The 16,621-nt window shown below is 35.2% G+C and overlaps 3 protein-coding genes and 1 long non-coding RNA gene across 5 annotated transcripts; 2 read left to right on the top strand and 2 right to left on the bottom strand.

Moving 5' to 3' along the window:
• Nucleotides 1-1,622: 1,622 nt before the first annotated feature.
• LOC111457112 lies at nucleotides 1,623-6,694 on the bottom strand. Its single transcript, XR_002712873.1, has 4 exons — nucleotides 6,577-6,694; nucleotides 5,395-5,681; nucleotides 4,237-4,397; nucleotides 1,623-2,934 (listed from the first exon to the last, which is right to left on the bottom strand). It is a non-coding gene; the product is annotated as an uncharacterized LOC111457112 (long non-coding RNA).
• Nucleotides 4,917-7,289, top strand: LOC111457103 (peroxidase 19). Its single transcript, XM_023099254.1, has 3 exons — nucleotides 4,917-5,310; nucleotides 5,439-5,639; nucleotides 6,559-7,289. Exons 1-3 carry the CDS (start codon nucleotides 5,032-5,034, stop codon nucleotides 7,138-7,140), a joined length of 1,062 nt encoding a protein of 353 aa, XP_022955022.1. The 5' UTR covers nucleotides 4,917-5,031; the 3' UTR covers nucleotides 7,141-7,289.
• Nucleotides 7,290-8,134: 845 nt separating this feature from the next.
• Nucleotides 8,135-9,540, top strand: LOC111457109 (D-aminoacyl-tRNA deacylase). Of its 2 annotated transcripts, none has more exons than XM_023099263.1 (7): nucleotides 8,135-8,276; nucleotides 8,355-8,446; nucleotides 8,535-8,601; nucleotides 8,764-8,794; nucleotides 8,925-9,065; nucleotides 9,189-9,214; nucleotides 9,342-9,540. In XM_023099263.1, the coding sequence occupies exons 1-7, from the start codon at nucleotides 8,235-8,237 to the stop codon at nucleotides 9,363-9,365; spliced, it is 423 nt and encodes a 140-aa protein (XP_022955031.1). In that variant the 5' UTR covers nucleotides 8,135-8,234; the 3' UTR covers nucleotides 9,366-9,540. The 2 variants fall into 2 exon arrangements, with proteins under 2 accessions (XP_022955031.1, XP_022955030.1); XM_023099262.1 differs by having other exon boundaries at nucleotides 9,306-9,540.
• Nucleotides 9,541-10,816: 1,276 nt separating this feature from the next.
• LOC111457101 (GDSL esterase/lipase At5g45960-like) lies at nucleotides 10,817-15,390 on the bottom strand. Its single transcript, XM_023099251.1, has 4 exons — nucleotides 14,897-15,390; nucleotides 13,973-14,206; nucleotides 11,243-11,516; nucleotides 10,817-11,118 (listed from the first exon to the last, which is right to left on the bottom strand). Exons 1-4 carry the CDS (start codon nucleotides 15,290-15,292, stop codon nucleotides 10,919-10,921), a joined length of 1,104 nt encoding a protein of 367 aa, XP_022955019.1. The 5' UTR covers nucleotides 15,293-15,390; the 3' UTR covers nucleotides 10,817-10,918.
• Between the last annotated feature and the right edge of the window lie 1,231 nt (nucleotides 15,391-16,621).

The raw sequence follows: 16,621 nt of genomic DNA, 5'->3' as shown, positions 1-16,621 counted from the left end.
TCAAGCTCCATAACCTAACACAGAGCTCTTACGATTGAGCTATCAAAAAGGATTATGCATATTGTTGATATAAGATAGTAACTTTCAATTCTTTGAAGTATTTCTTAATCATCATATTCTCATGATCACTCTCATTTAGATTTAGTCTCCTTATTCATATGTTTCTCCTTTACTCGGTTGTCACACTTTCTCAATAAAAATGGTAAAAAAGAAGAAGATTTGAACATATATTTAAAATATTAATGTTTTGTCAAAGTAAACCTAACTCAACGGATATTGGGGTGTACATGGTTCGGATTGGGTTGGGTTGAGGGATTATTGAGGTGTACATAGTCCAAGTTGGGTTAGGTTAAGGGATTTTTTTGACCCAACCCAAAAGTTCGGGTGGGTTGAATTGGTAACCCAACCCCAACCCAACCCGAAACTTTTCACAACCCAACCCATGAGTTTGAGTTGGGTCTGAGTTGAGTTGTCAAATTTTTTTTTAAGTTTTATTTATCCACAAAATATAATTATTCCGATTCAATTTTAATGAAATATATTAAAAGTTCACAAATAAACACATTAATATATAATTATTCACAAAAAAAAAATCAATAAAAAAATATTAACATAGTTCAACGTCATTGTCCGATATTTCTTGAGAATTTGTTGAAGTAGAAAAGTATATTTCTTGAAAATTGGTTGAAATAGATAAGTATATTTCTTGAGAATGGATTGAAATAGAAAAAGTATATTTCTTCCTATTAAAATAATATAAGATAGATAATGAAATTAAATAAACAATAAAAATGATTAATTTAAAGATATTATATATAACAAAAATAAAAAAAAATATAAATATATTTTAATTGAAATATGCTTATTTAAAATATATTTAAATATTTTAATTAAAATATGCTTATTTATTTGTAAGTACATTTGCTTCCAAATAAATGAAAGAAGGTATAAATCATAATTAATAAACCCTTCTTTCTAACCTGCAATTGACCGCTCCTTTGACACTCTATCCTATTCCAATTGCGAGAAGCTCGGGTAGGACAAAAGTCAGCAAGGCATATACGGGACAGAAGTCAGACTTGGCTTTAGTAGAGAGGGATGAAATCGATTCCTTTGCTCTGGCGTTGGAGGGACTCCAGTCTTGCATTTCCCTTTTTATCTCGTGGACATTCGTAGTGGGGCTTTTCATTCATTCCTCCTTAGCCGGGAGGACACTCTTTCCCCTTGAGAGCTTTCCGTTTAAGTAAGAAGGTGATCCATAATCATATATTTAAATGTGAATAGTTATTTAAAAATAGTACGAAGTGTATTAATAATAAAATAATATAATAATATAAAAGAAATTAAAAAAGCCTAAAAAAATAACAAAATAAAAAAAATGTATTCCATAATAAAAACAAGAAACATGTATTCTTACATACAGTCAAATTCATTCTTAATATATTTTATATATTTTTATTTGTCTCGTTAGGGTCAACTCGAAGGTTTTGTCCACGAACCCAAAATCGATTCAGTTCGAGTTCTGAAAAATGAACCCAACCCTATCCAAAATGTTAATCCAACCAACCCAATCCAACTCTTATAGTTTAAGTTGGATTGATCCGAGTTATCAGAATGTCGGGTTGAATGTACACCCCTAACTGATATATATCTCAAGCAGATCAACTTAAAATAAAGTAGTGCCCATCTAGCTAATTACATCTATTAATTATTATCCTCAAGAAACAACCCTACAAACTTTTTACTTTGTAGCTTTACATTGAAGTAGATGAAGCTGAGTCCTCTAACTTTGATGGGAAATATTTTAATTGGGGTGGGGAATCTCATGAACGGCTGTGCCACTCTTCCCCATGTTCTTCCAAACTTTAAATCTTTGAAACTAAGCAATTCTGACTTTTGAAGCATCAAAGTACTCAAACGGTTTTCAGTGGAATGACTGCAGACTAAGAACACAAAGACTGACAAAAAAACATAACAGCAGAATTTAATGTTGTTTAATGAATAATCATAGTATAATGTGATTAAATCCTATTGTGAAATATGCAAATGTTGGATTTATCCCTTCTGCAAGTACTGGATTCTTTGTTTCATATTTTGTCCTCAATTCTGTTGCCACTATGGAAAGCTGATGCTGAATATGTCTGCCACTTACAAGTGCTACCATTTCACTATTCAAACCATTTTCTCCTAAAAAAATCATCATAATATTGAACTATCGATTCTTGAAATGATAATTAGTGTCTAACTAATCTTGATGAAGGTGCTCCACTACTGGTTTTTGCTTTTTTTTCGGTGTCTCTAAAAAAGAGAGACATTATTTGTTTGTTCTAGTGCAGAAGCCGGGTTAAAGGGCTCTTGATCATAATATTGGACTATTGACTCTTGAAATGGTAATTAGTGTCCAACTAATCTCGATGAAGGTGTTCCACTATTGGCTTTTGCTTTTTTTCGGTGTCTCTCAAAAAGAGAGACATTATTTGTTTGTTCTAGTGCGGAAGTCGGGTTAAAGGGCTCTTGCTGATACTACATAAGATTACTTTGTTGGAATAGTTATTGTGATGTCCCACATTGGTTGGGGAGGAGAACAAAACACCATTTATAAGGGTGTGGAAACCTTCCCCTAGAAAATGCGTTTTAAAGCCTTGAGGGGAAACCTGAAAGGGAAAGCCCAAAAAGAACAATATCGGCTAGCGGTAGATTTGGACCGTTACAGTTATATCAAGAAATGGAGAACCTAAATGGATGAATGAAGAACCTAAATGGACGAATGAAGAAGGGGACGACCAACACCATAAAGAAAGAGGGATTTCGCTTCATTACAAATTTTTCCCATACCTTAATTCTTCTCATACGGAGCCTTGAGAAAGTCACTGGCGGTAGGTTAGTATAATCCTCCTGCAGCTGATTTAGCCCTGTGCTACAACTAGAGAGTACCTGTAATAAATTGATCAACGTCGGAAAAAACGCTCAATCAGAAGAATGAGTCACAAAGTAAATTGTTAATAAACTCAATAGAAAATAAAAATAAAATACACCGAATTTAAAACTTAAAATATAAAATGCAAAAGAAGTTAAAATTAGTTTTAAAAGTTAGAATTTTGTTAGGTATGAAACAATTATTAGATTGTACCGATGGTTCTGATATGTTTCCAGGGACCCGATGTTTAGTGATGACTGGCAAGCCAAAGCCAAAGCAAAAGTGGCCCCTCATCAACCAATTAATAATCCAAAAGGTTATTTATTGTAACATTATTATATCAAGTGCTTTGCCACTGGGAAAAAACACTGACCTTTTGTTCTGAGTTGCTTTCATTACTGCTTTTACAGATCCATAAATTTTGTGGTACCAATTCAAAAGGCCACGAGGAATGAGGGAGTGAGAGAGACAAATGGTCCTTTCAGCTATTAAGTTTCACTAGCATCACCTCTTCAGCCTTTTCCACAAATGTAAAACAAGAAAAAATATTCTCCACCCACCAGGCTGCGATTATCTGTAGTGATCTATTTCAATCCAATTGAATGGATGCCAGTGAATGTCAGGTAATTTTTCTCCTTCTACACTTAACTCGAGTTAGCGCGAACATCATAAGGTTATTAAGGAGCTCTGTAACGCTTCAAGCTGATCGTTAGTAGATATTGTCCTTTCCCTAGGTGATTTATTTCGATCCAATTGAGCTTTCCCTTTCGAACTTTCCCTCAAAGTTTTTAAAATGTATCTACTACGGAGAGGTTTCCACACCCTTATAGAGAATGCTTCGTTCTCCTCCCCAACTGATGTGGGATCTTACAATCCACCCTCTTCAAGGCCCAGTGTCCTTGCTAGCACTCGTTTCTCTCTTCAATCGATGTAACATCTCACAAATTCTTAGACAGATGAATTAGTTGTTAATTTTAGGGCTGAACTCAAACGAAAGTCTCAATGAAACCAATAAACATATTGTCCTCACCCAATATTTACTCCACATTCTAACCAACATCCAAATATATTCGCGTCTCCTTCACTTCATACTTAGTTCATATCAGGTATGGCCTCAAGTCAGTTAAAAGTAGAGAAAGTACTGAATATACAAATAGAAACGACATCTTTATGCACATGGAATAAAGTAAATATGACCGTATCAGCATAGAAATATGATGGACGGTTGTTTCAATTTGACACTAAAGTGGGGGATGAAAAATGGTGGGTGACATTGATATGAGTAGGAAAAATGGGGTGAAGAGAAGTGAGTGAGGCACCTGTGGTAGCACATGCCTTGCATTTATGAAGTTCATTACTCATGCTTGGCTTGGCTTGGCTTATTACACGCCCTTCTGTCCACCACGCTCTCTCTCTATCAGCTTTTATCAGCCTTCAATTTATTTCATTGTTTTCAGTGGCTGCCAAATTTTATACCAAACTGCAAAGATAAATGCAACGATTTAAAGTACATACAGATTTTAGTAATAAAAGGTATTCACCAGAAAAAAATTACAAACACAGAACAGGTATTAACTGCAGTAATGAAATAAGGATAAATATTGGCAAGATTTAGCAATTTCCTTCTATTAAATTAGACAATAAGCCAATCCCCTGTTCTTGTTCCTATAATTGATTATTTGCTATATATTTTATGCCTATAAATGAGAGGTGAAAATGAGATTCTGGTACCAAATTGGTGCCCTCTAGATGCTACTGAATGGTCTTCATTTGACTCCCAGACCCACCTACAATATCATAATCAAACACAAAATATAATTTTCGGTACCAGTACTCCCCAGTACCTAGAAACAATATAATATCATATAATTATATTAAAATATTTTTCTCTCTCTCTCTCTCTCACCAGCTTTTTTATTGGCCTGTTGGCCGTTTCTCTCTCTAGCTTTTTGCCATAAGAATTGGGTTTCACGGGTCTTGATTCTCCCCTTTTTTCTTCACAGCAATCTGTCCTCCAACAACTTCAACTCCTGGGGTCTTCCCCTTTTATATTCTTCTTTACACTATTCCTTCTTTGTCCTAAGGTGCCCCTTCCTTCACTCTCACACTCAGTCATGCCTGTCTCTTCTTTATCTTCTTCTTCTTCCCCTCTCTCTCCCCTCTGTTTTCTCACTCTGCTTCTCATTTTCATCACACCATCAGAGTGTGCTGCAACACCAGCACCTAAAAAGGCCCCCGCCCGCCGCCACCGCCTCCTCTCTGTCGACTACTACACCAAAACATGCCCTCACCTCGAGCAACTCGTCTCCTCAATCACCACTCAACAGTTCAGAGACGCACCAGTCTCAGCTCCAGCAACACTCCGCCTGTTCTTTCATGATTGCTTTGTAGAAGTAAGAAAAATTGGAACCCCATTACCCCACATATAGAATCATACACTTTTATACTGCATGCATTCTGCAATCAATTTCAATTACCTGGTTGTGTTTGAAAAATGTTGAGAAGCTCTTGAAAATGGCAGGGCTGTGATGGGTCGATTCTGATATCGACGAAGCCTGGCAGCAAAGTGGCAGCGGAGAAGGATGCAGCGGACAACAAGGGGCTGAGACCGGAGGGGTTTGAAAGCATCAAGAAGGCCAAGGCGTTGGTTGAGAGCAAGTGCCCTGGCGTTGTGTCTTGTGCTGACATCCTCGCAATTGCAGCCAGAGATTTTGTCCATTTGGTTAGAGCCCTTCTCTTGATTCAAAGAAATCTGGTCATTTTTCTGCATAAACATAGAAAATTTTAAGCAAAAGCCAATGAATGGTGTTTAAAAGTTGGAACAATAATTTGACATTGGATTTGCATTGTAACCATTCTGCTTAAAAAAAGTGAAAGATGGGTTACATCAAGGGAAAAGAAAACACATATTCAACAGTATCATAATGAATTCCCAAAATCCTAGAAAATTTTCCTTCCACTTTTGCCATTTTCTCCATTGTTTGATTAGAAAACCTGGGCATAGAAGAATCCAAAATGACAAGGAGATGCTTCTGTTTATTATTGGCCTGTAAATGTTTATTAATGGGGATCCAATACTTGTCCACAGCCTCAAAATGTAGATAAAAATTTGTCTTTTCAGCTTCCCCATTTTCCAGCTCATATGAAATCCATTTCTCTATAGTCAGATTCTGACACAGCCCCAGTTTATGAAAATCATACATAAAATCAAAAACTTAGATGGTTATATAATTATATTCAATAGAACATCAATAGAAATAAAATTGGCTACTGTTATTGAAATTGCAACTAGGCGAACAATAGATCCAAATCAAAATAAGCAAAAACCAAAGCAATGGATCAAAGTTCCATGTGATTAACTTTTTAAATTTTCATCTACAATATCGGTTTACTACTAATTTGTCCTTTGCTAACCTCCATTATTTAATCTTGTATTCCTCTTTTCTATGATGCTTTAGTTAATAATCATCAATGTGTTTGCGTTGTACATGGAAGACAGCATGAACGAATTTAAATTAGTTTCTGTTAATTTATCTCCATTTATGAGGCCTGTCAGCATTTGTTGTCTAGGGGTGAAAAAGTAATTTCAGTCCTAACATTTTCATGTAATAAAATAATTTCTGAATTATTGAAAATTGCAGGCAGGAGGACCGTATTACCAGGTGAAGAAGGGACGATGGGACGGGAAGATATCAATGGCGGCCAGAGTAGGTTCCAATCTGCCGCAAGCAAACTCCACCGTTGATCAGCTTCTCAAACTCTTCAATTCCAAAGGTCTATCAAGCGATGACCTCGTTGTGCTCTCCGGTGCGCACACGATCGGATTTGCGCACTGCGAGCATTTCACAAACCGTCTCTACGACTACAGAGGCACGAAAAAACCGGATCCGGCGATCGACGGGAGACTACTCAAGGAGCTTAAAATGTCGTGCCCTAGGTACGGTGGAAATACGGATATAGTGGCGCCGTTCGATGTAACGACACCGTTTGTGTTCGACCACGCGTACTACGGGAATTTGGAAAGTAAACTAGGGCTGTTGGCTACGGATCAAGCTCTGGTATCGGATGCGAGGATGAAGACGATGGTGCAGAGCTTGGCGAAAGATAAGCAGAAGTTTTTTCAAGCTTTCGCGGCGGCGATGGACAAAATGGGGTCGATCGGAGTGAAGAGGGGGCGACGACATGGAGAGCGACGGACGGATTGTAGCGTTCATCAGAGTTGATTGACGACTTGATGATGGCATCTTTGAAAATAATCCCTTTTTATTGGTTTTTTTTTTATTATTATTTTAATTTTAGCAATACATGGGAGAAATTTCTGTTTTTCCAGCTCAGCTTTATAGTAATTTTCAGAAATTAATTTTCAGCTCAATTCAACTAAAAAAAATCTATTTTATTAGACATAATTTAAAATTTTCAATGAAATTATTTAGACTTTTTCCTATATAAAATTTAAATATATTCACATGATATCAAAATAAAATGAACCGAAAAAAAAATGGAGCTAAAATAATATTTTAAATACTAAATTAATATAAAATAATTATTAATCTCAATAATTCCTCTAAAATACATTTGTTAAAAAAATTTTAAAAAAATGTTTAAAAATACTCTTACACCTATAAATAAATAAATAATTAATTAAAAAAACACTCCGGAAAGGGTTAATATTTTATTTACACTTTTAATTTTTAAAAGGTATTTATACTTTCGAACTTTCAAAAGTTTAATTGACTTTTAATTTTTTAAAAAAATTTCAAAAACAATTTTAAACTTTTCAAAAAACTTCAATTATATCTTTACTTTAAAAAAAATTCAAAAAGTACGGTTTATATGAACAAAACTATTAGTAACACATTTTAAAACATTCCTGAACTTTTAAAAGTAACATTAATGTTCTTATAATTTTAGCAAAAATAAATAAATAAATAAAAGTTTGACGATAATAAAAAAAAATTAATTATTTTTTTTATAAAGATTATTTTTAAAAATAATAGTAAAAGTAATTTTTAACTTTTTAAAAATTCGAAGGATATTAAGAATGAGGACAGTTTTGTCCAAAATTCAATTTTGATATTATTGAATTTTTAAATATTTAGATTTATTTATTTATTTATTAACAAATTTAAAAAGTACAAGTTTTATGGATATTTTTATTAATTTAGTATATTTTTAACCATTTAACAAAATTCCGAAAAAGAAAAGAATAATAGAAAAAGAAAAAAAAAGCGTAGCGAACCAGCCATTGTTCGCAGCCGGCGTAGTCGCCAAGCGAACTACACAGTTCAGCAGCACCAGAACGCAGCCGCTCAGATCCATGAGAGCTGTGGTTCAGAGAGTCGCCTCTGCAAGCGTCGAGGTCACCTTTCTCCTCTCTCTCGCTCTCTATCTCTCGTTGATTCTCTAAATCGCCGGTGTGAGATACTGCTTTTCGCAGGTCGATGGGCGCACCGTTTCGGAGATCGGGCCGGGCCTTCTCGTGCTCGTCGGCGTTCATGACTCCGACACCGATTCCGACGCCGAATACATGTACTCTTCTGTGCCTATAATACTCATTCTATGCTCAATTCAAACTTGTTCTTATCACGAACCTACTTCTTTTTTAATTTGGTTTCAGATGCCGTAAGGTCCTGAATATGAGATTGTTCCCAAATGAGAGTACCTCCAAGGCTTGGGACTTGAATGTAATCATATATACTCTCTTTTCGTCCATTTCAATCCGATTAATACCGACTAGGAGTGATCTACCACTGTTGTTTCGTTTGATTGTTTGAATCTTTGAAGAACTTGTAAGAATACGGCTTTTGGGATTAGGTTTTACCATTTTCCTTGATAAATTTTTGCAGGTAATGCAGAAGAACTACGAGGTTCTACTAGGTAAGTGAAGGGGAATTCCCCTTGAATTACAGAGAAGTTTAATGGTTTAGTTTTCTGCTGAGAAATCGTAGCTAGAAAGTGAATTAGATACAATCCACTAATGAAATTGCTCTTGGTGGATTGAAACCAGTTAGTCAGTTTACACTCTATGGAATATTGAAGGGCAATAAGCCGGACTTTCATGTGGCAATGCCTCCACAAACTGCTAAGCCCTTCTATGCTTCTGTAGTTGAGAGGTTTGGAAAATCCTACAAACCAGATGCCATTAAAGGTAATCTATGCTTCATTCTTTCCCAAATTCCAGCTTTGATTTCTCTTCAGAATTGGAATGGGTTCAATGAATAGAACAATGAGTATACTGAATCTTGTCTTTGTTCCCTTTTCTTGTGGGCAGATGGAGTGTTTGGAGCAAAGATGAAGGTAATCTCATTATGCTCTTTAGAGTCCCAAGTGATTATGATAGTTATTAGATTGATCAGTTCTTATATTTTTGTCACTGATGTTTGAGAAGGTCAATTTGGTGAATGATGGGCCTGTCACAATGCAGATTGACTCCAAACCCTCCAAGTAAGGTAATCAACTAACTTAGGAGCTTGCTTGCCTGCTGCAGGGTGTTAGGGAGGTAGTAATATGACAGTGATTTTCATTAACTTTCATTTCTGTAATACAGTTGAATGAACATTTACTCCAAGTTACAACCATGTTAAGTATAGCATCAAAAAAACTACTAGATTATTCCTTGGAAACTATACTATTCTATTCCTTTCTTGCCAAATGCTCTTATAAACTTTTTCCATAGATGCTTTGTGAGATCCCAACGCAACCTTCTTTATCAAGGTGTGAAAACCTCTCCGTATTAGGCAGGGGAACAAAGCATCTTTTTTGTAAGGGTGTGGAAACTTCTCCTTAACCGATGCGTTTGAAAAATTTAGAGGGGAAACCTGACAAGGAAAGCTCCAAAAAGACAATATCTGTTGGCGGTGGGACTTGGGTTGTTATGAATGGTATTAGAGCAGACACCGGGTAGTGTGTCAGCGAGGACGTTGGGCCCGAAGGGGGGGGGGAGTGGATTGTGAGATCTCACATCGATTGAAGAGAGGAACGAGTGCCAACAAGGATGCTGGGCTCTAAAGATCCCACATCAATTGGATAGAGGAACGAGCGCCAGTGAGAACGCTGGGCCTCAAAGGGGTGGATTATGAGATCCCACATGGATTGGAGAGGGGAACAAAATGTTCTTTGTGTAGAAACCTCATAATGAAACATTCTTTTACAATGGTGTAGAAACCTCATAATGAAACCTTCTTTCACAAGGGTGGGTAAAACTCTCCCTAGCAAACAAGGAATGAAACATTCTTTTATAAGGGTGGGAAAAACTCTCCCTAACAAACAACGTTTTAAAAACCTTGCAAAGAAGCCTGAAAGATAAAGCCCAAAGACTACAATATCTACTAGCGTGGACTTGGACTTGGACGGTCACTGTTCTTTCTTTTTGAATTATTGACCTCACGAGAAAAGAATAAATCGTTCTAATTGGAGATAGATTCAGTGAGCCATTCTTTTTGATTCGACAATTTAAGATTTGGCTGTTATTTCGGCTTACAAGCTGAAGATTTACTTGATGGGATGTTGGCGGAGATGCTTATATCCTCATATTGGATGTGTCTCTCATGTTGTATGGTGATTCACTCCCTTTACAATATCAAATTCCGATGATGTCTCCGATCACTTAGGCAACTTAATCAGTTCAATCAAACGTTTGACAATTAACGTTTGACAATTAGAGGACTCACAATAGCCATCAATTGGCTTAAGAAATGAATAATTGGCTTTGTTTTTGCTCGATTCGTGCATGCACTCCTTTCTCGGGGAGCGACATACCGAAGCAGATTGTCGATGATAAAAGGAAATAACTTCAATTTAATATATATGATACACTAAACGTTGGAAATTGATTATTTCTTGAGCTACAAATTATAAAATTAATTAATTAAACTCTTAAATAAATAAATGTTATATATAAGTCAATTATTCACTTATTGATTTTCTATTAGTTATCTGTAATATAATATGTTTTTTATATATATATAAAAAAAAATAGAATGGTAAATGCTATAAGAAAATTCAACGCAAGTCTCTGGTGATATAATCAAACACCGGGATGCCGGCCCGGAAGAGGTTGTAATACGCCTTCTCCGTCGGATGAATCGCGTCAAAAAACAGATACCGACTGGCATCCAGGCACACCGGCGATTTGTAATTACAAAACAGCGACATCTCCAGTAATCCACTCCCGCAGCACCCGACGTCCACTTTTTCGAACCCTAGAAATCAAAAACCGCCGCATCGATTTCAATCGACCTTCAGAACTCCGTCGCATGTATTGGTTGATCTATCGGTTCAATTTTATGAAGAGAAAGGATGTATGTGTAAAGGAAGAAGGCTGACCTGATTTTCCGACGTTTTGGATAATGTCGACGACGAAATCGTAGGTGTTGATGTAGCCGATGAAAGTGGGGGATTTCTTAGAGAGACGAGTCTGTAAAGAGAGGAGTTCGGCTTGGAGGAGAGCGTTGAAGTCTCTGGCGGCGGCGGAGTAGCGGTCGATGCAGCCGCGATGGAGGAAGGCGTTGCTGGAGTATAGCGTTATCACCACCGGCAAGCAACCCAGCGGCGCTAGCCCCGGCATCACGAATCTTCTTGCTCCTTCGGCCCACAAGGCCTAAGAAAACATTAAAAAAAAAAAACATTTAACTTAAAAAATAATATTCTTCCATTAAAAAAATTAAAAAAATTAAAAAAATTAAAGTTTAAAAAATACCCTTTTAACTTATATACGTTCCAAAGATATTTTTAAATTTTAAAATACATTTAAACTTATAAAAAATAACTTTATGAACATTTTTAATATTTTTAAAAAAATTAAACACACACAAAATTTTTATTGTCAGTATAGTACCAAAAATACCCACAAATTTTCACAATTAATATTCACGTAATTAAAAATTTAGAAATAATTTATTAAATATAGACTGACTTTTAATATAATTTTAACGCGATACTAATAATAAAGATATTTTTAAACTTTTTTAAAAAAAATTAAACACATTAATGATATTTTTTTAAAGTTCCAAAGATGGTTTTTAAATAAAATATTAATAATTTGAATTTTTTTTTTAAAAAAAATTTAAAATACCATTCAAGCATTTTAAAGTTTAGAGTTTATATATATATATATAGAATATTTTGAAAAAAAAAAAGTACAAAATTTATGAATAGTTTTTACTAAATCAGCCAAAATTTAACGGTTAAATATGGAATGGGTAAAAGTGTTGGATAAAGGTAAAAGATAAATATAGATGGTTGGTTATTTACAGAAGTACCCTTATATTAAATATGTAAAAGAGTGGACCCTACAATTTAATGTCAATAATAAATGGCAATAAATGAGAAAGAGGGAAGGGGTAGTTATTGTTGTTCGAGCCAGCAGGTTGAATTGAAAGTGGCTTGGTATTGGTTGGCCAATCATATTCAAATTTTCATCCACCCTCACATTTATGCATACCTACTCGAGCGGCTCTGTTGCTAGAAATATCTATTTAACTTATAAAAGAGTCCGTAAGGTTCCATTTTGCTTAGAATGGCAACTTCTCGTTCCAATAGAGAATAGGAGAGGAAGTAGTAAGAGATATTTCCTCGTTAGCTAAACGAGGTCAAAGACGGAGATTTTATTGATGATGACTTACTCAAGCTACCTCCTTTATAACAATTCAGCTACTCGCTGAAAACGTTTACTTAATCTGAAAGTACTAAATTCGCAGGGACTCACCTGAGCATTGTTGGAAAAGGAGTCCTACATCGGCTAATTATGGGGTTGATCATGTGTTAATAAGCAAGGAATACATCTTCATTGATACGAGCCAAAAGCAAAGCCATGAGAGGTTATACTCAAAGTGGACAATATCATATCATTGTGGAGGCTCGTGATTCCTAACATGGAGCGATTGAGGAAGTAGGGAGAGGTTTTCTCAATTAACTAAACAGGACGGAGGACAGAGGACGGAGGTTCCCTAAATTCCAAGGAAATACTCAAATTGGTAATCCTGTAATAAATTTTCGTGGTGACCTAATTCACGTGATTAATTTCAAATCAGCGTAAAAGACAACTCATGTAGTACTATCACAATTTAATGAAAAAATCTGAACAAGAAACACTCTCGACCTTTGAACTTATATGAAAATGACAATTTAGTCCCTAAATTTTAGTATATAACAATTGGGTCGTTCAGATCTATTCATATGACTCAGGTACATTAATTTAACCGACCTTTTTATTTCTTTTGTCCCCTTTTCATTATTATATACTATTTATTGGTTTAAAATTATCAATATTTCATGTTAAAGTGGACAACAAAGAGGACCCTTTACTTTACCCTCTCATGGCCACACTATTATTACTGTATTACTTTTTTGAAAATTATTGTTGTTATTATTATTTTATAAAGTTTTCCTATTAAATTTCGTTTTAATTCATACGATTTAATAATTCGTAGAGGTTAAAAATTGCGGGTCCCTTTGTAAGTTGACTTTTTTTGGTTTAGTCAATCCAATCATATCCTTCGTTACTTTTAAAATTATTACAAAGATTAAGAATATTTCACGTTTATAACAGATGTTAGTGATGTTGACATTTGAGATTTATGAGACTTTAGTTATTAAGCACATCTGATTTTTCTTTTTTCTTTTTTCGGGTCGGGTCGGGTTGGGTTGGGTTAGATTGTGAACTTTATTCGAGTTACCCGTGTTGGATGAAAGTCCCACGTCAGCTAATTTAGGGAATGATCATGGGTTTATGATCAATGAATGCTATCTGCATTGGTATGATGCCTTTTGGGAATCCCAAAACATTCCCAAGACAAAGCCACGAGAGATTATGCTCAAAGTGGACAATATCATACCATAGTAGAGAGTCGTGTTCATCTAACAACCCGAGTTACTCGGGTCACCAAATTAGAGTTGGGTTGGGTTGAATTGTGAACTTTATTCTAGCTACCCAGGTTATCAATTCAGTAGATCTTTCTAACCCAACCCATATACATCTCTAATTCCTCGACACGAGCAAGAACAATGAGAAGGACGAAAAAGAGAGATATAAATGAGGAAGAGAAGAAGAAGAACCTGGAAAAATTGGGAGATTTGTTGAATGATGAAGTGTTGGTAAGCTGAGAGAGTGAATGTCTTTCTTCGAAGTGGTAAATTGAAGTAAGTGATAACGAAATCATTGGTTCCTGCACTGATAAAAAACACTGTATTTTTTATATGATTCTTTGTTCTTTGCTTCCCCATTACCCTCTCCAATCTCTCTTTATATTCTCTGAAATACTCCACTTGAGCGTCAATTGGCACCACGTTCTGAACAAAAACGATTCATTATTATCGAACACAAATCGGTAGAGTACGTGTTAATGGTACGATATACTCCACGTTCAGCACAAGCCCTCGTGCCTTTGTTTTGGGCTTTCCCAAAAGATCTCGATTATTGCTTATTTATAAAGGGAATTTAGGGAGCTCATAGGCCTAAGGTAACTGTCGAACAAAGGATGTACTTTGTTCGAGGGCTTCATAGGGGCCTTATTGTAAGGGCCCAAATCCACCGCTAGCAGATATGGTCCTTTTTGGGCTTTTCCTCAAAGGCTTTAAAACGCGTCTGCTGGGAGAAGGTTTCCACACCCTTATAAATGGTGGTTTGTACTCCTCTCCAACCAATATGGGACATCACACTTATGGTGTACTTTGTTTCATGGAAAGATGGTTGGGAGGGAATCCAATAATCTCTATTGGTACGAGCAGTTTGGAAAGCTCAAAACAAAGCCAGGAGAATTTATGCTCAAAGTGGAGCATATCAAACCATTGTGAAAGGTCATCTTCATCAGTAAGAACCTTTTAGGAGAGCCCAAAACAAAATCGCAATAGCGTATGCTCAAAAGTGGACAATATCATACCATTGTTGAGAGAGATATTTTGGGAGCCTATGCTTCGACAGTATCATACCATTGTAGAGTGTAGTGATTTCTAACAGTATTAAAGTAGGGTAGTACGTACCCCAACTTTAGGAGTGAGCGGGTCGAAGCCGGAGCCGGCGGAGGCAAAACTGACGCCGGTGATTAAATCGTCGACAGTAAGCGATGGGTCAAGATACGGCGGAACATAATCCTTGACACCGAAGTAAGAAGCGATAAAATCTGTGCTAAGGCGGCCATTAGAGAATCTTCCGGTGGGGATATGGAAGGGGAAGTCTCTGCCGTAGGGAGGGAAATTGCTTCGGAAAATGGTGGGGACGAAGTTATTGTTGCCGGGGTCGACGGTGGAGTCGCCGAACACCAAAAGGGCCGACACCGACGAGTTGGTCGGCGGCGATTTGGAGAAAGAGAGGGGGAGGTGGAGGAGGAAGATGAGGGCAAAATGGGAAATAGGAGGGTATGGGTTGCGCTGATTCATGTCAGTTCAGGGTCGGCGGAATTGAATTGGCGGAGGAGGACGGCGGAAGCGGCGGAAATGGGGGAATCAAGCGCGGCCGAATCAGGAACTGGACTGGCAGTTTTTATCGCTAATGGGATATTTGGATGACGAAATTGCCCTTGTGGGCTGCTTTTATTGAAAGTGGTTGAGAATCCTGTTGATTGGAGTTATGGAGGGTATAAATGTAAATAACCTTTCCCTTCGACTTGGGTTTTCTTTATATGAGATTTGTGAGAGTGGAAATAATAATATATATTAAATTTTTAGGTAGATTAATTTGAGATGTTTCAAAATTAATAATAAAAAAAAACCCATAAATAAATATAATTTTAATTTTAATAATATCTTTAAATTTAAAATTTTTAAAAATATTAAAAAAAAATACAAAAATGACATAATTGAAAAAAAAATGTTATGATTTTTCGTATAAATAAATATAAGATCTTATGAGTCTCAAACAACATTTTTGAGTCACTGTCTTAAATGAAAATCATTTGAAGTCACATGTCTAATCAATTTTGACATATTTCGTCACTTACTCGACTAGACCTTTTAAATTTCAAAATGTCTATTTTATCCATAAGAATGGTTTCGAGGATTCCCCTTGTATCTGAGAACAGAGTGAAAAAAATATTTTTTACCCATTAAATAAATAAGATAGAGGATGAGATTATATTATCTGCCGAACTCCATTTAATATAAATATATTTTCAACCCATATTAAATAATTAAATTAGTTACGTTTGAGACTCTCATGGTAATATTTAAATATATACAAAATAAATAAATAAAAAGCTGATTTATTTAAGAGGGATTTAAATTAAATAATTTTGCAGATGAAACAGTATTTTTCAGGTATTTAATAATTTAAATTGATATGAACCATTGTAATTGGCTGTCTGCCAGTAAGCTATTCCTACGTTTTCGGTCCACTTTTTACATTATTTTAAGTAACTTATGGGTCTTTAATTGAATGATTTATTTTTATAAAAAAAACCCATATAAATTATTCGTTTCAATAATAATAACAATAATAATAATTATTATTATTATTATTAAAGTTCACATGACCAAATTATTTTTAATTTTTTTTCCATAATTTTCACAATAATAATAATAATAATTATATAAAGTATAATTAAACCCTTAAATATTGTAAAATGAAATTACAATTTAACCTAATATTTTTAATTATATAAAATTTTAAATACTATTATGTTAATTATTAAAATCATTTTTAAATCAATAAAAAAAAACTTATTTAGGTATAAACTCTTGATCAAAACATCAGATTTAATTTTTTTTTTT

Source organism: Cucurbita moschata, unplaced genomic scaffold (genome assembly GCF_002738365.1).
Source record: "Cucurbita moschata cultivar Rifu unplaced genomic scaffold, Cmos_1.0 Cmo_Scf00019, whole genome shotgun sequence".
Taxonomy (NCBI): domain Eukaryota; kingdom Viridiplantae; phylum Streptophyta; class Magnoliopsida; order Cucurbitales; family Cucurbitaceae; genus Cucurbita; species Cucurbita moschata.
The sequence above is the reverse complement of the archived record's forward strand: the minus strand, read 5'-3'. Positions and strand labels throughout refer to the sequence as shown.

Coding starts and splice junctions, on each gene's coding strand:
- LOC111457103 (XM_023099254.1), top strand. CDS start 5,032: ATGCCTGTCTCTTCTTTATCTTCTTCTTCTTCCCCTCTCTCTCCCCTC. Junction 5,311..5,438: donor TTCATGATTGCTTTGTAGAA/GTAAGAAAAATT, acceptor TGAAAATGGCAG/GGCTGTGATGGGTCGATTCT. Junction 5,640..6,558: donor CCAGAGATTTTGTCCATTTG/GTTAGAGCCCTT, acceptor TGAAAATTGCAG/GCAGGAGGACCGTATTACCA.
- LOC111457109 (XM_023099262.1), top strand. CDS start 8,235: ATGAGAGCTGTGGTTCAGAGAGTCGCCTCTGCAAGCGTCGAG. Junction 8,447..8,534: donor GATTCCGACGCCGAATACAT/GTACTCTTCTGT, acceptor ATTTGGTTTCAG/ATGCCGTAAGGTCCTGAATA. Junction 8,602..8,763: donor CCAAGGCTTGGGACTTGAAT/GTAATCATATAT, acceptor AAATTTTTGCAG/GTAATGCAGAAGAACTACGA.
- LOC111457101 (XM_023099251.1), bottom strand. CDS start 15,292: ATGAATCAGCGCAACCCATACCCTCCTATTTCCCATTTTGCCCTCATC. Junction 14,207..14,896: donor CGCTCACTCCTAAAGTTGGG/GTACGTACTACC, acceptor GTTTTTGTTCAG/AACGTGGTGCCAATTGACGC. Junction 11,119..11,242: donor CCAAAACGTCGGAAAATCAG/GTCAGCCTTCTT, acceptor TTTGATTTCTAG/GGTTCGAAAAAGTGGACGTC.